Source organism: Lissotriton helveticus, chromosome 5_1 (genome assembly GCF_964261635.1).
Source record: "Lissotriton helveticus chromosome 5_1, aLisHel1.1, whole genome shotgun sequence".
NCBI lineage: Eukaryota > Metazoa > Chordata > Amphibia > Caudata > Salamandridae > Lissotriton > Lissotriton helveticus.
The window spans coordinates 958,569,090-958,593,696 of record NC_136065.1 but is presented as its reverse complement, the minus strand read 5'-3'; the positions used below and the strand labels follow the sequence as shown (position 1 = coordinate 958,593,696).

Here is a 24,607-nt window from a genome sequence, read left to right as displayed (position 1 = left end):
TGCAATGGTGTGCGCAGATTTATTATGTCAAGTGGAGAAGTGCCACTTTTAGAAGTTGGGATTTCTGTGTGCAGTGAATGTGAACTGCCTGTCTGGCTTGAGAGTGACAGGGGCTGGCTGGTGTGCTTGGCTCCAGGAGCCAGGATGGGTCTGCCCGGTGGTGAATAAGGAGATCTGCATGTAGATGGGAGGGAGGAGTTGCACCTGGGACCTGAATAGGGCTGTGCCTTCCCTCCACAATGCTGGCTTCAACTCCTGTGGTGCGTCTGATGTCCCTGGCCTGTCCTGTGAATAGGGAGAGGGGCTGAGCAAAACAAAGTGCTCCAGAACCAGTTGCATCTGGTTTTCTCCTTACCCTGCACCCTTGAGACAAAGGAAATGTGTATATAAGAAGGAGCTGTGACCCCATGAAAATGTTCTTTCTCTGTGTTCCTAACTTGAGGGGGGGCCTGCTGCTGCTGGGTGCCAGGAGGTACCGCCACTGGGAACTGACTATCTGCTGGAGGGCCCTGTGAGCTGGCCCCTGGACCCAGCCTTTGCCCCCCCTTGCACTCTGAAAGACTTTCTCTGGACTTTGCACCCAAGCGTCTGAGAAGCGCTGTAGCTTTATTCTCCTGAAGAGCGCTTGGTCTTCCTTCCCTAAAGAGGCGCTTTATTTCCCTGAGAAGCGCTTTATTTTTTGATGCCTGAAGATCGCGCTGCTGTCCTAAGGAGCAGTGCTTCTGATTTCGGTGGCAGCACGGAGCTGTGATCCTTTTCAAGAGGGAATTATTCCCGGCATAGAGATTCCCCCCAGCATTATCTGCCACTTTTATATCGCTAGCAGGTGCCCACCCCACCAGGGACTTTGTTCCACTTCTATATCCCTAGCGGGTGCCCACCCCGCCAGGGACTTGGTGCTTACTAATGGGAGCCTACCCCGTATTGTGCCAGGAAGGAATTGCCGAGTTCACCGCCACGGCCCGGCTTAAACAGGAAGCCAGGCAACCTGTGTGGTGACGTGGATGGGGCCGCGAGGAAAGAGGAAGCCGACGGGAGCCCACCCTGCGCTCCGGTGCCCAAAGGAGAAGGGAGACGGTCGGGACGCCAGTGGAGCTGTGCCGGGGTCCCAGAAAGCGCCGCATTAAGAGACCCAGGCGGGAGCCCACCCCGCACTGGGACGTGCTATCCGGGTCGGAAAGCAGCCTGTCCGGCAGCGTGGCTCCCAAGCACTGAGGAGAGCCCCGCAAGTGCTGCAGCGAACTAAGAAGTGAGGTGGAGGGGGCCCGAGGCACATTGCCGGGGCCTGCCCCCGCCACATACCAGCCCGCGCAGTCCGCAACAAAGAGTGGAGACCGCGGGTTGCGGAGTCCTGTGACCGAAGAAGGAGGCGTCGGAGTCCTGCAGTACTCCCGGTGAGTGGGGCTGCCTCTGAGCCTGATCAGCGCCGCGATTGGCACCAGGAGAGCCCGCGTTGTTCACCATATTGGCAAGACCACGTTACAGTTGCCCCACGTGATAGTGCGCAACTGCATCATTTTTGATGTACATTGACTGTAAAAGTCCCAGGGGGACTTGGGGGCCATTTCAGTTAGAGGGTCCCAGTGTGGACTGCTAAAAGCCCCTGCAGTGCCAGTGCTTGCTGTTCCCCAGTTTCCCAGCTGCCCTGCGAGCACGCAGGCAGTTGCCACGTTTGAGGGCGCATTTAGTTTCTGCTAGGGTCCCAGTGGGGGACAGAGGGCACAGTGAAGGCCGTGCTCATCCTTTGGATTTTACAGTTGCCCAGCAATTAGCGGGCAGCTGCCACGTTTAGGCCCAAACTCTTGCGCACCTTTGCTTTCGCTGCCTAGACAGCACACCCTGACTATTGTTGGACAAAGGGGCATTTGAGCCCCATGGAAGGTCAGTTGGCCTGGGGGTCAGTATCTACTGTGATTCTTGCGCAAGGTGATTGCATACTGTGTTTATGATAGCAATGCCTAATGTGATGAATGTGTAATGTATTTATGCACCCTGCTTCATACCTCTAAAAGCGTTTTAGGATTAGGAGGTTGTTTGGCGTATTATGGTTGAGGCTAGTGAGTTTATGTTTCACTGCGTAATTTATGCCTAATGTAATTATTATTGCGTAGTGTGTTCCTAACTTCTACCAGTAGTTACTGGTTGTGCTCTACATTTATTATTTTGTGCTACAGTTATTCTATGTGCTACATCTACTATTTCTACTAAGTGCTGGTTCTGACAGTGACCCAATTGGCCCTGTCAGGTATTTATAATCCCCTGTAAATACTGCCCAGTGCCAGTTGGCAAAGTGTATATGTGTAATTATGATCTAATGTGTTTATGGTAATACAAAGGCTATTTTTATATATAACCTTGTGTGGAGTTCCTTTTTGTGGTGTGCCCAGTGTGTTGCTGTTATGTGTGTGTGTTGCGCAAACGCTTTACACATTGCCTCCGGGATAAGCCTGACTTCTCATGCCAAGCTACCAAGGGGGTGAGCAGGGGTTATCTTGGCGTGTAAATCCCTTGCCCTGACTAGAGTGGTGGTCTCTGCCTGGCTTTGGCGCAAGCCTTAGCCAAACAGAGATCCCATTTCTAACAATTTGCAACCTCTGCTCACCCCCCCCCCCATCCCCGCCACCTCCAGTGTCCTTTCCAGTGTTTCCGGCATCCCAGCTGTCCAGTCCCCCTGCAGCATTACTCAATGGCGGCCGCTGCACGACCATGTGCAGCGGGTGTACCACTGGTGTGCCAAATGCAAGCAATAGGCAGGCCCGTCTGAGTCCGTCCACCCTTGAAATGCGCCCAGCACCAAGGACCCTTCCTCTCAGACACTCCACCACTACGACGCCAGCACCCTCCTCGCCATCATCCCTGGATGCCACACCGCCTGCCATCTAGCAACACTGGGAATTCTCTTGAACCCTGCGCCTGTTGGAACTACAACCGCACCTTCTGCCACATCAGCACACCAGTGCCTCCTGCCGCCCAGCCGACCAACAGCACACCCAACTGGCTCAACTGCATCCTCCTCAATGAGCGGTCCCTCCGTAAACAGGCAACTGAAATCTGGGACCTCCTCGACGCCACCTCTTCAGACCTCGCCTTCCTCAAGGAAACCTGGACCAACCTTTGCTCCGGACCAGAAATGGCCAGCGCCAACCCTGATGGCTACTAAATCACCCACAAGGACCACCCCGACTGTCCAGGAGTGGGCATTGCCATTGTCTACAAAAGCACACTCCGACTGCTCACACATGCTAATGACCCAACAGTGACCATGGAAAACCTCCACTTCCAGATCCGGTCAACCCCAATGCCATCTACTGCGGCATCCTCATCTACAGGCCCCCGGGCCATTGACCCCTATTCATCAATGCCATTGTAGACCTTACGGTACAAAAGGGGGTGGTGATGGACAGAGCATCTGAACCAATCAAACACTCACACCCAGTCAAAAGATCTGGGTTTGATCCATCACCGTTCTTTAGCCCACTCTGCCACCCCAGTTCAGACATGGCTATATGCAAATCAGTCTGACCCTGTGCCTCATGGAAACAGTCCAGCCCGAACTGCCAAGCCATGCCTTCCCTGGGCCGGAAACAAGCTTCCGAGGACCGGTTTCTGGCATTACAGCCGTCTTCAGCCCGGCTTGCTTGAATCCAGTGGCAAAGTGAGCAAGGGACTCACGTCTGAGCATACCCTGCCACACTTATGGCGGCCAAATCGGTACAAAAGGGGGTGGTCATGGACGGAGCATCTGAACCAATCAAACACTCACACCCAGGCAAAAGATCTGGGTTTGATCCATCACCGTTCTTTAGCCCACTCTGCCACCCCAGTTCAGACATGGCTATATGCAAATCAGTCTGACCCTGTGCCTCAAGGAAACAGTCCAGCCCGAACTGCCAAGCCATGCCTTCCCTGGGCCGGAAACAAGCTTCCGAGGACCGGTTTCTGGCATTACAGCCGTCTTCAGCCCGGCTTGCTTGAATCCAGTGGCAAAGTGAGCAAGGGACTCACGTCTGAGCATACCCTGCCACACTTATGGCGGCCAAAGCGGTACAAAAGGGGGTGGTGATGGCCGGAGCATCTGAACTAATCAAACACTCACACCCAGTCAAAAGATCTGGGTTTGATCCATCACCGTTCTTTAGCCCACTCTGCCACCCCAGTTCAGACATGGCTATATGCAAATCAGTCTGACCCTGTGCCTCATGGGAACAGTCCAGCCCGAACTGCCAAGCCATGCCTTATCTGGACCGGAAACAAGCTTACCTTACTGCACCCCAGGCTATCCCATCCACCAACTACATCCTACTTGGAGACCTCAAGTTCCACCTGGTCAATCCCAGTGACCAGAACACCATCCGCCTCCAGGAGAACCTCACCAACATCGGACTCAAGCAGCTAGTCACAGAAGCAAACCCACAGAGCTGGGCATGTCTTCTCCACCAGGGGGAACTTTAACTACAGCCAACCACCGAACTTTCCAGTACCGGCCATCCTTATTTACATCACGTCTTCACCATGCCCACTGTACACCACCACCATCATCGCCCCCCCTTGCAGCTGGATCAAGGCCACCGAAGAACTTCTCGTCAACTCCCTCATCATCACCACTCCACCTACGCTTACAGACGACAACACCACAGCGCGCAGCCTCCACCGATGGATCTCCAACTGCGCCAACACCCTGGCACCTCTCAGGAAAAGACCAGGTAAACACAGTTTCACCCCACTGGTGCGTCATTTTCTTGACGTACTTGCAGCATGATTCTTGCACCACGTTGCGCTGTATTTGCAAAGTAACGCATCTAGGCATATGTGTGACCTTGTGAAGCCCTGTGCCACACTGTACCTGCATCAGGTATGATGTATGCAGGGTGGACGTTCTCATGCAACAAAGCCTCATAGGAGTGCCACAGTGAAATCTATCAGATTGCACTGTGACAATTCTAGGACGTCACTGCGTCAGTACCTTACGCCTGCCTCATGGCAGGCATAAGGGTGACGCAGTGCCACAGGGATAGGCTGGCACTGTGCATAGCTGGAGTTGTGTCATACTTGTGACACAACTGCAGCAATGCGTGACTTTAGCGTCGACAGATACGTCAGGATTCCAGACGTATCTGTCATTATTTGCGACATGTAGCGCTGTACAGTGGATACAGCGCATCCATGGTGTCACAAGAAGGGCGTAGTGAAAAGTGTTGCACCGCTATTTTATTGCAGTGATGCAACACATTTCACGAATGAGGCCCAGGAATGCGCCCTATCTCTTTGATGGTGAGCATTCCTGCCCTGTAATTTTGTCGAAGGGCAGTGCAGCAACATTACTTGCAGTGCTGTCCAGCACCAAAACCTTCTGAAATGAGGTCCCAAGTGTTTGCACCAATTTTAAGACCAGCTATTTTCTGGGCTTAAAAAACTGCCGTAAACTGCAGTTAGAGGCAGTTTTTTTGGTTTTCACCATACAAGGAATCCCTTGTAAATATTGCAAAGTGGGGTTAGCACCAGTTTTTGCACGGGAACGCCTACCTTGCATCTCAATTTCGTTAACTTCTGCTAACAGAAGTGCCGATCTTAAAAAAGGACGTTTTTGCGACAAAACTGCTGCTAACTGAGGTTAGCGACAACTTGTAAAGAAGGCGATAAAAAAGTAACCGCTGTAACGTCAAAAAATTGACGCTATGGCGGCGTTAAGTCCTTGTACATATCCCCCAACGAGTCAAAAGGGTCTTATTCTCTGCTACTTTTAGAGGCAGTCACGCATCTTATGGAAAAAGGTACTGTAGGCTGAGATCTATTTGCAACACACAGGGCCATATGTACAAGGACTGGCGATGACTACCGCTAACGCTAGTTAGCAGCAGTTTTCTCATTACCGTGTACCGCTGAAAACTATTGCCTTGTTAACGACGTATTTACAAGATGTCGCTACATGGCGATAGTTTCAGGGATTAGCGGTGAAAACTGCTGGCAATATTAGCGTGATTGCGATAGGAATTCCAGCGCTAGAGGGCGGAAACTAACGAAAGGCCCATTAGTGGCAAAAATACGCCTGTTAGTCAGCCCAACATGAGTTTTGTTGGCCTCTACAGGCAAAAATAGCCTATCAGTCGAGCTCAAATGAAAAATAGGCACAAAAAGAATGGAATGCAGAATACAGCAGCCAGGGCCAAGTGCAGCACAGATCAACAACCCCCTCAAATCCCCCAACATCCAGGATGACCAGCCAGAGTCCTAGGGGGAAGAGGAAATGCAAGGCTACATCCATGAAAAGAGGTGCATCGTGGTTCAACATCAGTGATGCATCACTTCTCATTCGCAAAACCATGGCATCCAAAACCTTAAAAGCGCGGACAGTCCCCGGGGCCCGGAAGCCTTGCTGGTCCTGTCTGGAGCCAGGATGCCCCGCTGGTCCTGTGTCTGGGGCCTGGATGCTTTGTTGGACATGTGTCTGGAGCCTAGATGCCTTGCGAGACCTGAGTCTGGAGCATAGATGCCTCGATGGACCTGCATATGGAGCATGGTGTGGGATGCGGAGGTGCTGTGGAGTCGAGGAGCCGTGGTGGTAGACATTGAGGCGTGACGATCTCCCTTACCTGGTGGTAAAGTCTGGCAGGTCGCATGGAGACACATCGCTGAAATGTGTGAAAAGACTGCCTTGAGACCCTTGGAGCTGTGAATGGTAGAGGCGCTCCTGCGCATCAGCATAGGGAGGTCTGCATCGCATACTACGATCCACCACTAGACTGGGGTGCACGGAGGGGATTACCAATGGTGGGCGGTGGCTCTCTGCATCACAGGCCGGCTGAAGTTGCGCTGGCCGGACGCTGTGGAGGGTGATGCTCCTGAGCTGCGCCAAACTTCTGTGGCGGGAGCGCTGCAACTTCACGCCTAAGGGGGCCCTGCTGCAGCCCCTGCATTGGGAGGTTCCCCAGCGGACTTGGCGGTGACTGCTGTATCCAGGCTTGTGAAATCTCATCTGGCTGAGGCTCCTGCTGGCTGAGTCACAGATTTGAAGAGAGTGAAGCTGGTAAGGACAAGGTGGGACGCATAGCAGATGAGGCCTAGGGGTCGAGTCGCCCAGGCCTAGCACCTGCTGTGACGCCCCCCCAGTGGCGGCTCATCCACAATGACGGAAGAGCATCACCCGACTGCTTTTAAGTAGTGCAACAAGAGAAAACATCATCACATGATGATAACTTTCTGATACAATCGTGCTATGTTTCCTTTGCGGGCGGGAGGGTGGTTAGGGCTGCTCCACTCACAGAGCAGGGCAGGGGCGGAGTGGTATGCCGACTCAGGCCCCCCAAAGCAGTCATGAGCACTTACTTGTTCACAATGCAGACTGCCTCACAGCCTGCATGGAGAACATGCCCACCCCTCCAGCCCCTGGCTGAACGCTTTGTCACGGCGCTCAAGAACAATCTTAATGCTTCATTGCAGCATTGTGATTGGCTCAGGGGAGGGAGCATGGCTGCCTACTTCCTGTTCCTTTAGGCACACTCAGGAGAGCAGGAGCATCGAAGACACAGTCTCGAGGTAAGCTTTCATTCATTAAAATATTTACAACACCCGCTCACACACACCCCACGTCCCCGCCACATGCAGTTTCCCGCCTCCCATCTGCCCAGTCCCCCCGCAGCACTTGTCATTGGTGGCCACTGTGCACCACTGTGCACACATGCACAGCGGGTGTACCACTGGTGTGCCACAGGTATATATGATGTTAAAACGCATACCATTACATCGCATTCCATTACAATGCATACTAATACTTCGCATATTGCAACAGTAGGGAAAGTGCTGGATAGCAGAGATGAAAAAATTACTATTCCCACTTCAGTGAGTGCAACCCTAAAACTAACCCTTTGACCCCAAACCACACCCTGAACCCTAAACATCATCTTTGACCCCCAAAGCACATTCCTGAAATTCATCTCTGACTCCTAAAGCACACCGTAAAATTCATATTTGACCCAAAAACACATGCAAAATTTCATATGTGACCCTATAAGACACTCCAAATGTAATCTCTGACCCCAAAAACCCATACCCACCATGAAACTTAAAAATCTCCATTACTAACCTCACAATGCGTTGGAATAGCATGCTATGTAAAAGCACCTGTGTTGTTGACGTTGCGTTGTACAGGCATTACGATGTAATGCCTGCATTGTAATGGACGTCTCCCATGCCAAAGGTAAGCCATAGGCAAGCCCGTCTGCGTCCGTCTGCCCCTGGAGCCCGCTCAGCACCAAGGACCCTTCCTCGCTGACACTCCACCACAACGACGCCATCAACCCTGGACGCCACATCGCCTGCCAGGACCAACATCTGCTCCGGACGGGACATCGCCATCACGGACGGCTATAAAATCACCCGCAAGGACCACCCCAACCGTCCAGGAGGAGGCATTGCGATCCCCTACAGAAGCACACTCCGACTGACCAACGGTGAATACAGTGCATCCCTGGTGTTGCAAGAAGGGTGTAGTGTTGAAGCGCTGTCTTGTCACAGCGCTGCAACAGTTTTCATGACTGAGGGCCAGGAATGCGCACTATCATATTGATGGTGCGCATTCCTGCCCAGTAGTTTTGTAGCAGGGCAGCAGAGCAACATTGCTTGCACCGTTGTCCAGCACCAAAACCTGCTGAAATGAGGCCCCAAGGGTTATCTCCATGTTTAAGAGCACCTATTTTCTGGTCGTAAAAAACTGACTCTAACTGCAGTTAGAGGCAGTTTTTTTGGTGTTCAAATTTCAAGGATTCCCTTGTAAATATGGCAAAGTGGGTTAGCAAACTTTTTTGCACGTGAACGCCTCCCTTGCATATCATTATCCCTAACAGAATGTTGATCTTTTCTATGAACGTTTTCGCTGAAAAACTGCCGCTATCTGAGGTTAGCGACAGCTTGTACATATGGAGATAAAAGAATTGCCGCAATAACATCAAAAAAAGTGCTGCTAAGACATGCACTGGCTCCCGGTCAACAAGAGAATCACCTTCCGTCTCCTCACCCACGCACACAAAGCCCTACACGATCAAGGCCCGAGCTACCTCAACAACCGCATCAACTTCTACGCTCCCAAACGACACCTCCGATCAGCCAGTCACGCCCTCGCCGCCGTCCCCCGCATCCGAAGAACGACAACAGGAGGAAGGTCCTTCTCCTACCTGGCTGCCAAGACCTGGAACTCCCTCCCGACCGACCTGCGCCTGACCCAAGACCACCTCGCCTTCAGGAAGAAGCTCAAGACCTGGCTGTTCGGGCAGTAGCAGCACCCCCCCCCCCCCCCCTAGCGCCTTGAGACCCTCCGGGTAAGTAGAGCGCTCTATAAATGTCTATGATTGATTGATTGATTGATTGAAGGTGCCATTAACTCCTTGTACACATGACCCACAGTTCAATAATTCAAGTACTAAAGGGTTTTCATGCTTGCAGTCTTTAGTGAAGAATAACAAACAATAATAACTTTCGGGAAGATGACAAATTGCATCAAGTAGAACTATTTTCTTATGTACTATGTTGTCATTAGAACGTCGCACTATGCGTGGCACAAAATTTGCTGGAGGTAATTTACGCCGCAAAATTTAGCGCAACTGCTACTTTTCAAAAGTGACGGTATTGTCCTGTCTTGCACATGAGAACTGCTATTCTATTTATGCTCTTAATCAAACCGTAAACGATACAACCTATTATGAACGGTGTTAGTTACCAAAAATTTGCTTTCACCAACAAGCACCACTTAATTATCTGCCACATATAATAAATTGAAACGGGTCAAAACACCCCTGCACAATTTAGTACAGGCAAAAGCAAGCCATATTACACTGCAAATTATGGAATCAGATCCACGAGGCTGCAGAAATGTAGGAGCCATCGCACAGAAAAAAAAAATATCGTTATGATAAAGCCCTCCTGATGTTCTTCATTCTTCAACTCGCATAATTTTTTTGTGTGTAAAAGCGATTTCATTTCATGCTAAATAAAGCGCTTAATAACTCAGAGCCACTTTCTTCAATTTGGTAGTTTTGCTTCAAAAGAAAGTCATAGATATTTTACTCGGTCACTGTTTGAACCCATTACTCTTACACGTTTGATCTCAATTCGTATTTGACAGGCACACCATTTCTATACCAAAAATAACAACGGGTTTCAAGTACGATCTCAGCTTTCAGTAAAATGTAGTTAAATCTTTTTTTCTGTTAGATACAATGTAGCTCTAGAACTGTTAACCTGCCACTAGATGGCACAGGTGGCTTACAATTCCAATCTTGAATAATGTCTTCTCATAGCGTGGAATATAAACGTTTTCAAACATTGATGTTGGAGTATTGTAATGCAGGACTATATTAATGTGTGCATGCTAATAGATATCATCAACTGGGTTCCTAAAAATTGCACGGGACTACACCACGTGGAAATGTATGTCACATGAATCTAATTTGTATAAACTATGGACCTGACGTGGCAAATGTTTTTACCCATTCTGCGTGTTTGAGGGACGCTGCGTGTTTCAGGGATTGATACAATAGGGCCTAGGATACCGGAAGATGGGGCAGCCCTCTGCACAAGGCGATGCTCTTATGGTAGAGAAAGAGGGGTGACACTTCTCGTGTTATGTGTAACTCTCTCGACTGGACTTATGGACAAGAGGGAGATAAGTTGTTATCTCTTGTGCCAACATTCAACGTGGCTGAGAATTCCTGCCTAGGGCTAGAGAAGTAGCTTCCTCATTTGCCCAGACCCAGAGGACTACTCTGCCTCCAGTTTATGCCTTCATGACGCGTGTAAACGTGACTGGGTGGAGGTAAGGTGCAACCCAGGTGGACTGCAGAAGTGTCATCTATCTTGGTATCTGGAGGAATGAAACTATGACAGCCTAATAACTTTTGGCTTCAAAGCGGCTTCCTGTATTTCTGAACCTATGCGCAGGATGCGCAATCCACACACTGGATTGCAGCAGCACTGACCAACCAAGGGCCCGCGTTCAAGGATATTGCAACAACATTCTCTTCGCTGGTACTATTCACCACTTACAAGTTTTTCCATTTCTACCACACGTGCACACCGCAAAATCCAACAAGCGCATCCACAGACCCAGAAAATAGGTTTGGCCGGAGTCTGTAATAATCACTCGCTGAAGTGACTCAAACGCCATAAAACCTGAAATAGGACAAACGACCAGAGAAAATGAACACCTTCAGGAAATTTGCATTCTAGTAGGCCGTGCAGAACAGGGGTTGGCGGGTAAGGCGCATGGAACTTTTGGATGAGATAAATATGATTAAAAAAAAACTGAAAAACAGATTATAACGTTAATATGATGGTGGGCATTGCTTCAACACCTTAATGTCTGTTTAAAAACTCATAAATTGACCGAAAAATAGATTTGAAGTCCAGTTATGGTTACAAATTCAAATCAGTCATTTGAATTAGTGGGGTAGCTAGGCCTTATGCCGCGCTTGGTGGTCCCAACCTTTGCTGCCCTGCGGCGACCGCAAGAGTGGGGGGTGGGGTAGGGGGGTGCTGTCATACCAATCATGCGTTTACCGCCCCGTAAGGGGGGGGCGAGTCCATTGCACCCTAAACTCATGCCGCCTGGAGCGGACCAACCACAAACCCTCCCCGCCTCCCCTTGCTACGCCACTGATTTAAATCCAAAGCGACACACTATTGGGACGTGCTACTATGGGTTTCTACTACCCGAATATGGGAGAAGTGACCTCATTGGGAGTATGCATAGTTAGTTGCATGTTTATGAGGTGTAGCTTTCTGCTTGTATGGCATGAGTTACTATGGAGGCTTGCAAGTTAAAAGTACTTTCACCATGGCCCCCAAGATGGTGGGCTAGTGGCTTTTCTCCTGAACACTGACACAACGCCAGTTGACTTGTTCTTCCTAGTCTAGGTTTGTGGCTTATGTAAAAAAAGAGATGAAGCAGCAGGCTGACTGAAATGCTGAGGTTGGCAATAACTGCAGTAAGGGTAGCTAGCCACCAAGCAATGTCATTCTATGTTTGCAATGTAACTTTCCCTCTCATTGTCAAAATGTTATAACAGGTTGTGTCTCAATGAACAAGTTCTCTTCGATAACAATTTTTCTGGTGGATACTCTAACGAGCCACAGTTTCCTCAATTTGGGAATATTCCCCAGGTGGCAGACTAAATAGGGAGATTTTGTAGGAGGCTGCCTTAGTATATGCTGCACACTATTTTAAGTGAAGATCATGGCACTAATCCAGGCAACCCTTATGGCGATTTTAGTCGTCTTTGATAACCTTTCAAAGCTCTCAAAGTGGTAGCTGTGGAGAGCAGCCTACAGGCTTATCTTGAAGGAGTGTTAAGCAGCTTGTTTTACCAGGTCTAATCACGTAGTGTAGTTTAAACTAAAACGAACCACACAGTGTATATATAAAAATATGTCTTTCTATTACACAACACTCACTAACACATTAGAATATCTCCTACCCGGAGATATAAACACAAATACACAACAATGCTTCAATTGTAAAAAAGTAAGTAAGCACAAAACACAGTGGTCTCCAGGGGCAGAACAAATCATATGCTAAGAAAGTGGAATGCCAACTGTGACCAAAGTCAGGACTTGGACCAGGTGTCCCAGAGGTGCTGTGGACACAAGGAACCACCCAAGGTAAGTATCCAGGAACCTCATGGAGGCTGTGTGCAGAGTGGAAACACAGCTGTGTGCTCAATAGAAGTGAACGGGAAAGTCACTGTAGCAGTTTTGAAGAAGAAGGACCCTTCCTAGTGGACCCTGAAGAAACCCCCTGGAACACAGAAGGTTGGAGAATGACCCCTCCCATGGATAATCCAGGGACCAGGATACCTACACCAGGGAAGCTGGGTGCATAGGTGCAAAGTGACATCCGAAACCGCCGTAGACCACAGTGAAGGACTTCAGAAAAGATGCTGCTGGAGAAGACTGTGCAAGAGTCTGGTGGAAACCAAGGGTGGATTCTGGAAGAGAAGAGTCTGCAAGCAGAGGGGACAGAGTCTATGCCACTCGGTGGTGGCCTGGAGGTACGGAACAGCAATGCCCACAGATGGTGGACTGTTCAATATGGTTGACGGTGACCTTGTTGCTGCAGCTGTGAGGACCAGGCAATGCTGAGGAAGACCAGGAACCATGCACAGGCTGTGTCACATCGGAAGTCGAGAACCAGGGGCTCGGTGACTGGCGGGAACACCAACAAACCTTGGCTGCTGCAACAGGCGTGGAAAGTGAGGAAGGACCAACGTTAGGACCAGCAAGGTCCAAGGGACTCACCACAAGCCTGGAGAATCAGAGCAGGCCCAGAGCACGCAGGAGAGCCCACTGGAGCAAAAGACAAACTTCAAGAGGGCCCACAGGCCGGAGGCACAGGAGGAGCAGCTCAGCAAAGGTGAAGGCACATTGTGCAGAGGATGTGGTGAGGATGCTGATCTTGGAAGGACGAGATGCTGGAAACTGGAGCTTCTTGATATCTGGAGTGCAGAGCCAACAAGCCTTGGCAAATGCAAGTCGCGGCAGTGCACAGGGGTTCTGTCCCAGCTGGTCCAAATAGGGATACTGTATTTGAAATTGCAGAAAGGACAGGTCAGGCCTCGAAGGAGTTGCAGAACCCCCACATGTGTTGCTCTTGGATGAGGAGGAGCAAAGTGAGGCAGAAGGGTAAAAGCCTACCCGACATGAAATGTGCAGTGGGTCAAAAGGGATGCGCGATAACAAATGGAGTAGTAAATTGAAGTCTCGCTGTGGCATCACATAGGGTTTCAGCCGAAGTAAATATTGCAAACCTTTCAAAAATCTCATCACAACAGGTGATTTGAATAAAGAGGGTGAAATTCTGATACTTCAGACAAGGTGGAATTGTTAACTCTACATCAATCCTGATCCACACCAGAAGTGAAGACTGGAGCAGCATATAGGTTCCACCCTAGCATGGGTACATCAGTTTCTTTCTGGACATTGTTCGTGCCCTCAGATCCGAAGTCCAAAAACCAATTATTCATGCCAGTGTGAAGATCTCTAATACGAACCTTTTGGGATGGAAGAGTTTTCATTCCACAGAACACGGACGTGGGAGGGCAGTGAGGAATCTGCAGTGATACAGAGTATACACTAGAAAAGCATTACCAAAGGTAAATAACGTGTTCTTCTGATGGAAACTTCTAACTACACAGTTCTCACCTTAAGAATAGATACCACAGCAGTAACTCATCCAATGATGAGTCTGTAGGACCAAATGGTCAAATTGGTGTCCCCGGCGGACCTGGTTGTAGTAACCGTGGCCCTGGTGGAGTGGGACCTCAATACTTCTGGAGGCGAAGGGAGGTGCGGGTGGGTGGACTACACAGCACTAAACAAAATGGCCCCCCTTTTTATAAAGCTCCCGCAACTGGAGCTAAAATCTGATGCACTCATTTCCTAAATCAACTAATTTGATTGGTGTGAATGCACTGCCTAAATGCAGAACAGTGAAGGGAGATGAATGCATGCCATGATGCCACCAAGTAAACTGGAAAGCCTGTTAGACGCAAATGAGGAAGATTGGCAGTTGGCGGCCTAGAAGAAGCAGGGATGATGCAGCATTGCAGAGGCAATGTCCCTGACCCACTGTAGTTGATCTGAAAGGAGAGTAGGCGCGACAGTGATCTCTGTGCTGGCTCATCATGGACAGCTTCTTGGACAGGCAGCTTGCGTTGGGCTCCCAGACCAAGCATAGATCTGCAACGCAGCGAGTAAATGCTGAACACCTGTGCAGACAGTGTTATACTGCGGAGAATAGAGTACTGCATCATGGGACACGCCAAAAGTGCGCTGTAAGGGGGCACCCCTACCTCTCCTCTGGTGTGAGGACCAGGCACCTGCATCCTACCAGCAGAGGTCCCATTCTGAGTAGCTCACAGATGAGCACTGGCCCAGGTGTCCTCAACTGAAGAAAAATGCAGGTGGGTGAGTGTGATGCGTGTTGCGCATAAGTCATAAACAAGGTGGTGTATGATCATGCTCAGCCTGCGGGAAATGTGACCTATACATATCAGGGCGGCCTGCTCTGAGGTGCTCTACACATTCTGGCAAAGACCAGGGATGCTGAAGGTGTGAAGGGGGACCAGAGTACCTAGATTTTAAAAACACTTGATCACCGTAAAGCCCAGTAACTGCACGCAGAAATACTGAGTCTAATATACTGTATTGCATGCCTCCCTGGTGGTTGCTGATGAACTGGCTTACACGTGTGCTGGACTAAGTGTAATAGTGGTGCACTATAACTCCACTAACATAACTGGCTTCAGCTAATAGAAATCCAGCCGAACTCTGAGTTTCCCGACGGGGTAAAAAAGAGGTGGTGGTGAAGTGTTGGCCACAATGTTGCAGTGGACAGAGGAGCATAAGCTAAATGGGTAATGCGAATGGAAGACAATCTAATGTGTGTGAAGGAAGCAGAAAAACTGCCTGTTCTCAGGAGCGCAAACCTCGGTATGAGGATGCTCCTGATGCCAAGCAGAAGAATGAGTCTTAAGAGGCAGTAGACGTAAAAGCTATCCTGCTGGAAATGAAAGGGAATTTGGCTTCAATGGACACAAAGATGGACTTCTAGTAAATAATGTATGTGTATACACCTAAAAGTAGATGGTAATCACTATGAGAAGGCGTTTGGAACTGTTCACCGATTGGAAAACCCCATTAAAATAACGGTGGGCAGAGTGTATTAATTTTCCAATATGTTAGACATTTTTCAAGCTAAAATGTTTTTGGGCAAAAACAGTATCAATGAGACTCTGATCTGAAGTATCAAAAGCTGTAGATTAGATTTAATTGCTAATTTTATGTTTTTGCAGAATATGTGTTATTTGGGGAAAGTTCATCCAGGAGGTGGGGCTAGATGTCGGAGGAGGGGGATGTTCAGATGGCCAGTAATAAGACGCATGTGGCAAGGTACTCTTTTTCTAAGTACACATTTTTTCCACAGTGATTGTGCTGGAAGAAAGTGGAGGCAAAAGGTCTGAGTGAAGGGCAAGACTGATGACGTATAATGTGAGAGGGGTAAACAATTACTGTAAAGCCAGGGACCTGATCAAATCCCTCCATAGATACAAAGAAGACATTGCACTAATACAAGAAATCCACTTGGCACAAAGTGGAAAAAGCCAATTTGCCAGAGGCTGGAGTTTCCACTGGCATATCTCGTCATTTTCCACATTTTCCAGGGGTTTTGCAATATTGATTGGGAAAGGAGGCACAGTCTCTACAGATAACGAGGGGAGCATTATCATGGTGTAAGGTATATTAGGTATGATAAACATCACTACTGTAAACACCTGTGGACCGAAATTTTATGATGCTGAGTTCTTTGCTAGCGTTGATCAAAGGCTCTTGGCAGCATCCCCATGGTGGGAGTGCTGTCCAATACAATATCATCATGCCATGTGGGCCGAACTGGAAAGCACCTGGAACTCTCTAGGTTGAATGATTTTCCAAGAGAGAGCCTTTTTAGGAACTCTGCTGCACAAATGAGTGGACATTGCACATTCTCAGCGCTGGCGAAGAAATCCAGACAAGTTTCTCTCCATTACTAGAAGCCCTGAGCCACTTCCAATTGTAACTGCCATTCATAACACCTTGGCGTTTAAAGATCCTGTCAGTAGTCCCTGATCAGCAAATAGCCCTGACTTTTCAGCCAGTTCCAGAGGTACAGGGCCTCCTGGCACAGGGCCCAGGACCCCACTTTGTCCTGTTTGTTGCAATACCACATGGCAGTTGTGTTGTCTGTGGTGATCTGCACCAGTTAGCCCCTGACGAACAGCTGGAAGGTTTTTTTAATGCCAAACAGTTGGCCCATAATTCTAACAAGCTGTTGTGGGGACAGGCCTCCACCAGAGACCCGTGTCATTTGATCTCCACCTCTCCCAGATGATCTCCACAAGCCAGCAGTGATGCATCTGTCACTGTCATCAGCTCTGGATTGGGGAGGCAGAGGTGTCTGCCACTGGTCAAATTGTGGTCAAGCAGCCAACCCTACAGACCTTTTGCAGTCTCCTCTGACACTAGGATAGAATCTGACATGCTCCTTTAGTGCTGCCCCCTGAGACTTTCAGATCCCGCAGAAAAGTTGAAAAGAAGTGAGCCCTGCTCCATGACCAACTGCACTCCACACTGGTTTCCTTGGGGGCATCCAACAGGAAGTATCAAGTATAATCACGGTTCTGAAGAAATGTGTCCATTTTACCCCACCATAATGAAAATCCTGTAGCTGCACACGATCCTCAAACCCGCCTGCATCATCTACAAAGCCATCACAACATGCACTCCTGCCTATCTGCCTGACACACTCTATATCACTGAGGGCTCTCTTCACAACCACGACCAGGACACCATCAGACCCGAGACAAAAGTTCACAAAAGAAAAACAAGAATAGTGCAAGGCAACAGGCCAGGCCTTCCCCATCTAAGTAGCCATGATGTGAAATAACATCCCTATTTCCATTGGGACTGACCCAACCCAGTCAAACAGGCAACTCATTACTGACACTTGTAAATGTATTTTCATCACTAATGTCCCAAACCAGCTGTGTATGAGAAACCCTGGCAAATACATTTTTTCATTGCTTACCAAAGAACATGATACACAGGGAGGTTTAACATAGTGTCCTATACTGAAAATACATTTTGTGGAAGAATGGGCATCTTCCTATTATTATCACTTGAGCAACAACTAACTTCTGAAACAAATTATCTCCTCTACTGAAAAAAACACAAAAAAAAACAAGAGAGCCCCTTATATTTTGGCAAAATGCAGAAAATATATCTCTTGTGCTTCCATCTGAACTAATTTGTATGAAATAGAACCCTGCTGCATTTTTTTCAATTCTTTTTCCCATTCTCTGTATTTGTCAAACTGTTATTTTCTCTATTTGGTCAGTATTATTGGATCAGAATTGAAATATCGCTGAGACTTTTTGTATGTGTAGCTGATTTCTATGTGCATACTTTCGGATAAATCAAAGGCCTTCGGTCAAAGTATGTTTTAAAGAAAACTTGAGTTGGTGGCTTCTTCTACCTCAAGATACTCATCGGAGAAAGATGAGATTCCACAAAGCCCTCCTACATTTCCCTGACAAAAGGGTAGATTCTCTGCCTTAGATGAGCTTGAAGTTAAGAACATCACAGTCATTTTACTCATGGCATTAATGCAGACATTGCATGACCTGAACGTCTTGGTCTGAAATGGTAATTTTTCTCTACAAATTATAAAAACATGCGACGAGTTTTATTTCCGACTGTTGCGGATGTGAAAACAAGGTCTGGCCTAATATCTTTCTCATAAACAAGTATGTGCTTATTGTTTTGAGCCTGAAGAAAAGGGAAAATATTTGCCAAAGGGCTCATCAAATGAATTAAAGAGAGTGCAGACAAAAAAAACCACACACTGTTCCACATAAGCATTGACAGAAACAGGAAATCACAGGAACGCCTAATGATCAAGTTTCAAAATTGTTCAAAGATCATATTTTGATGTGGAAAAATAATATATACTAGTTTACTCAAGAGAAGAGTCAATGCTGACCAACAAAATACATTTACAATTTTACCTATAGTACAATATTTCAGTACACATTATTAAAAGTTCAAGAATCATTTAATTAATTACCTGATGTAGAGCTAAATATGTCCCGGCTGATCCTGGGTCAAAATTTCCAAGGCATAATACTGTTTCAAGACTAGCAGCAGCCAGTGTGGCAATAAGGTGGTTGTTCATGGCAATGTTCATAGACTGCATAAGTACTTCTGAAGCCTGAGACAGGTACTTCTGAACCAATACCCTTTTCACCTGTAAAACACAATGCTGTTAAATATTGTATTGCTAACTAGTGACGGTATTGCACGTTTAGCCATTCAGCTGAATTCAATGACACAGTAAGACATTGGGTTATAAACTGTGAAGGATGCGACTCCTTCATAAGTAATTGGTCCAGCACATTCTCTTTACTGGGAACCAAATACCCGAGTGTAGCTCTTAACTCTTGCAAGGTAGCCAAAAGCAGTTTAGGGCCCACTCAAGGGAGGTGGTGTGGGCTAGCAACCCCAGCTCCCTGGTACGCAACAACACTACTCAAATAATTGTCCAGCCAGTGATTATTTCTTAGAAAAAGGAAAGCTACTTTATGACACATGCATTAAGAACAAACATATATATTCTGGTAGATGGAAATACCATCTGTGACACCCTCAGGCAGGCTATACCCCCAGCAAGCCCTTAACCCATCATCACAGTGCCCGCACCTATACTATACTAGAATCAATATCACAACATAAGGGGGCCTCTTCATCAATGAAGCAGGCCTACAGTATTTGTCAGAGTGTCCTCACTCATGTTTAATCCACCATCAGACTACCATTGAGATCAATGAGGATAATAACAACATTCAATAATGTTAATTATAAGGTAAAAGTTTGGACTGTAACCATAAACATTGTCAATAAAGCATTGCGTTGAACAAAGTATATCCCAGAGTCTAATTTCTACCTTCACTATGCTGCTGTTACAGCTTTAGCACCAAGCAACAGGCATCTCTGCAATCCACATCCTATGAGCAAAAGCCCCAGCCCTGGATGTGCTTGAAACCACTGAAGATAGTTTGGTGAGCACATCAATGTAACATCTTGCGAGATTTATGGCAACTTTAGAGGTCATTACCTGGAGGGGGCTGCTGCAATCCTGAAACCCCCAAAAGGTTTCTGCAATCTTGCTTTGTACCACTGCTGACTCCTGGGGCGCCACAAAAGAAAAATAGGTAACTATCGGAGCACCCCACAGGATTGTGGGGTACGCCTGTTCCGGAAGCAGTCAATATTTCACGAGCGGCTTTGCAAAAGGCTTATTCGCTCCTTGTTTTATTTTTCCTCTCTGTGGCTGTGTGCCTTACTTTTCAACTATTAATACTGGGTGCCCCTGGCTTTCTGTTGGAACACCTGGCATACCCTCGCATCTTGGCAGCATGGGGAGCACTCTGCCACGCTGCCCGGCCTGCTCCCCCAACACTACTTTGTGCTGGTTTTTCGAGAAAAAACGGAAGGTGCACTTGTTGTGAAGTCAAAACGCACGAATCAAAATCTTTTCCAGAATTGCTTCTTTTTATTTGAATTAATCTTTAGAACTGGCACACAGCCAACGCTTTTCGTTCCCGATTTTTTGCCAGGGGGAACTTCGTAAGGGCTCTTCTTATATAAAGCTGATCAAAAGCAGTGACAAGTAATTGAAGTCAAGTTGAACCTCAAACGGCAGAATTATCATCAATAACCATATGTATTATGAAGTCTAGTACAACAGAGTCAAAGAAAGGAGAAGATCCAGTAGACGCGAGTCCGTCAAGGGATTGTATTGAAGTAGCAAAATACTGTATATACTGATAAGGTCGTGTCTTCTCCACGACTACTCTGTGCTGGTATGTTTCTCCTCTCTCGCATTCATGGAGAGCTGGCAGGAATGGCTGCTGGGTGCACCTGCCCCCCTCTAGACACAGATAACAGGGGGGTGGGAGAGCACCCGCCTCACTTCTCGGTCCTGTGGGACAATTATCAATGTGTCAGGTCTCAGGGGATGAGCTCATCACCTCGAAGCCGAGAATGAATCCAGGGGGAGTGGGTGGGGGCATGAATGCACCTCCTATAGGAAGTTGTGCCTACTCACCAATTGCTTAGCCCTCTTTGGGGGTACCTGTGGATTTCACAGTAAAGCGCTATGCACTCTGTTCCCGCTTGGTTCCCCGGGGGACTGAGATTCAGAGGCCTGTTTCACTGGCCCCGTAGGACTGATTTTGATGATAATGGTCTTGTTTTGCTCCTGGGGACCAGCTTTGGCCTCCTGGCATCTAAAGGGAACTTCTGTAAGGAATATTATTTTCTAGGGATCCCGAGTCAGACCTGTCCTCTGCCTGGGATCCTGATGCTTTATCCTGGTTTTTTTTGGGGGGGGGGGGTTCCAATGTCCCTCCCAAGCCAGCAAGTTGAACCATCCCTACCACACTAACCAGGTCACACAGTCTCCAGGCTACATGCAGGGCATCTGTGCATCAGAAGAGTCAGGGGCCTGGCTACAGAAGTCCCATGGAAACCCTTCAGGGTTTACAAACAGGTCACTTTCCCCAACGGTTACTCCAGGGGGCATAAGAGGATCTAGCACCACTATCCTAGTCCAGTGTACTTGATGGGGTTAAAAGCAATTTGTACCTCCTTGCAATGGCATCGGGTGGCTTCCCCTTCCAGTTGGGCATTCTACCCTGCTCATCACGCCTAGGTCCAATGTCTTTTTAAATGTTTTCTCAAGTGCGGGTGGAAAGTTCTGGAAGGTAGGCACTTCTGCCTAATCTGAGGGGCCATATCATCATTATCATTCCCCCTGCTGCCCCAACCCTCGTGCACAGCATTCTGGGACATTTTAAGGGAGCAATGTCAAGTGATCTATTGGTACGCCTTCCGTTAGAGACTCAGCTATGCCTCCAACTGACACAGCTGCTTTATCTCTTCTGACCAAAACCTCAGCAGGTAGCCCGTCCAATCTTTGGTGCCAGAGGTCTTGCCTTCCTCCTTTGTTCCTGTGGGTTTGGGTTTACTCTGTCCAGGTGCAGCATGAAGAGTTAATTACCATATGCAGATTTTCTCCCTTCTTTCCCAGGACCTGATCAAGCACTGTTTTTTGTTTTTTTTAAACCTTTATTTGTACAAAAAGGAAATACAAATCTGGGCCTACAACCAGACCGGCCGGCCACGATACAATAGAGCAATCCAAAAATACAGAAGAAAAATATACAGATACAATCAGGATAATATGCAGTCAATACAGTTCGAAAAAGGAAGGGGGGGAAGAATCTGGACGGCCCACAAACAGGAAGAAGGAAGGTTAATTTTTATAATATTACAATAAGGAGTTATAACAGGCTCGGATACAGTATAAATGAATCCAGGTTCCCAGAGCAAACTATTGGCCATAATAAAACTAAAGGGGCAGCAATGCGGAAAATTAGCACTACAGTCTACATCAGTACAAAGCAGATGCGGTTAATTCAAATCAACATACAAGTAGACTCATCGTGTGCACCTCTACCACCCAATAGCACCGCAGAGATAGGACGATGGAACCGGAACATTATCACTAAAGCCAACCCGTCATACTAACCCTAGGGAAAAAGAGAAAGAGAAGGGGAGGGGAAAGAAAAGGGGGAAAAAGAAAAATACAGACTGAAAGAGAAGAGCGCTGCGCCGAGACAAGCATCCCGTAGTAAGGACACATAAAGAGCAGGAGTAGTAGCAACAAGGAAGGGATGGGAGTCGGCACTGAAACGCAACATAGCCACAAAAGGAGAGAAGTAGCAATCCAGACCCCATCCCTACAATACCACGGGGGGCAGGGACAGCCGCGGCGCTCCTATAAAGGGATACAAAAGGGCCATAGAACAAAGGAAAATAAACCGGGAAAGAAAACCCATCCCACCCATCCCACCCAGCACCCCTGCAGAAGGCTACGGCCTACCCCCCCAGCAGTGTGCCTGTCGCCCTAATCCCGAACCCGAAATATAGGAAACACGAAAGAGAAAAAGAATAAGGAGACAAAAAGAAGAATAAGAAGACAAAAAAGATATGAGGGAGGAGTGAAGAAGTAAAAACAAAATGGTCGGCCTCAGCCCTCCGCCCAACCAGACAATCGTAATACGTTGAGACGAAAGTGATACAACTCGAGCATCATAAAACATACAAGGGGGTCACCCACCGCACTATGCACACGGGAAAGCTCGCCATGGATATGTATACCAGCAATCCACCGGAAGCAATGTATCTCACCCCAGGCCTTCCTTAGCTACATGCAACTCCCACGATACGACAGCGAGAAGCGAACAACTCGGTGCAAGGTAATCACGCGAACAAAAAACAGTCCGATGAAGACATAGGCCAGGGAGGGCAATCCATAAGCAAAAGATCAAAAGTCCGGGTATACAGTGCAAGTGTCCCAACAATGTTAACAGGGGCAGGAAAAGACAGGAGTTCAGTCTCGCCGCTCGGGAAAGCGGGGGTTCCCCTGCAGAGCAGAAACACGACCTCATCAAGGCAAATAGATGTAGCAAGCCATCATGGTTCTCGGACACTCGAGTAGGATCCGACCCCAGAACGACATCCGGGCCCCCAAACTCCAAACAGTGAAGCGCAGGAGGTTCAGAAGCCAATCGTTCGTATACCTGTCGACGGCCAGCGGCAGCAGTTCTCAGCGCGGCCGAGGGGGGTGAGGCAGAAGCATCACCGAGACGAGAGGGGACCGTGAGAGACCGGCCCTCTAAGATGGCGGCGGACCGCACCGATACCCCAGAGGCAATGCGGGTCAAGGCCGCATGCAAGGACCGCAGTGCTTCCAGAACGTCGCCGATTGAAGGCTCGCGTACACATGTCCAGGCCCCCGTGCAGTCCAGTAGTCCAGGTCCGCCGTCCGGAGGATATCCACGGTCTATCTCGATGGCCGCCATTTTGTGGAGTCAGGCTCGTCACCACCTCCCACGACTCCCGGATCAGGGCCTCAGATGCGGACCTCCACAGAAACCAAGGGGGTCCCGCAATGGCAGCCTTGGTGCAGAAAGGAGAGCCGCCAAAGTCGGGTTGCAGCCTGCAATACCTTTGGCGTGTTCGAAGAGCAGATCCCGGGCGCGAGGCTCCAGGATGGATGGACGGAGCCGCGGCAGGGGGGCCCCCTTCACACGAGCAGCCCTCGGTGCACCGTGCCCCACACCAGCTCCACGGCTGCCAAGGCAAGTCCGGATCAGGACCACCGGGATGTTCGCACAACGGTCTCCCGCCAGCGGCTCACGCTCTCGGCCGGGGCCGACGCGTACAACAATGCCAGGCTGGGTCCAATAGGCGAGGCCCCGGCTTCATCACCGCGGAGGTCCTGGTTCCTCAGGGGGCACAACTTCGGAGTCGCGGCACGTAGGAGCCTCCAGGTCAGACGGTGAGTAAGAGCAACACGTTGCGTTTCAATCTCTGCTCGAGTGCATCGTCCCGGGGCAGGATATATGGCAGGATTTGCGAGTCAGGCCGGAAGGCTGACGGAGCCGAGCTACAGAGCGACCATTACGATCGCGAGCTTGGCTCCTCCCCTCTGATCAAGCACTGTTGATGGATCTTTTGTGTTGAGAGGCCCTTCATCCTGCTCCTGGCCAGCAGGATAATTAACATGGCCTAGCAGGTGGGGGCAAAGGTCTGGAATCGAATTATGACTGGGCTGGGGAAATATGGCAATGTGTCACAAGGAGTGCAGTTATGATGACAATGATTGTGGAACTACACTCATGATGCATGTTTACCCTAGGATTGAAACCTCACTGCATCCTTCACGCCTTCGTGGGGAAAAATTGTATTTTGGTGTAGATTTTGCCTATTATGTTTAATTCAGTAAAGCACCACAGACTTTCGGTAAGCACTACAGACCTGCGCTATGAATGTCCACTCACATTTTAAAGCCTATCACAGTTCTTCACCGATTTTTGCAGGGTCCATTCTGTGACAGGCTACCTGTGTGCAGATTTCAGGATGTGCTAGTCTGATATCTGACTCACACAGTCTGCAC

At 48.6% G+C, this 24,607-nt stretch overlaps 1 protein-coding gene across 1 annotated transcript in view; it reads right to left on the bottom strand.

The window, feature by feature from the left end:
- The window catches only part of CFAP46 (cilia and flagella associated protein 46), a 1,487,057-nt gene that overhangs the window by 520,250 nt on the left and 942,200 nt on the right, over positions 1–24,607 (bottom strand). Inside the window, exon 45 of the mRNA XM_078643461.1 lies at positions 18,650–18,829. Within this exon, the coding sequence (XP_078499587.1) occupies positions 18,650–18,829 (180 nt within the window). The remainder of the gene's footprint in view (positions 1–18,649; positions 18,830–24,607) is intronic.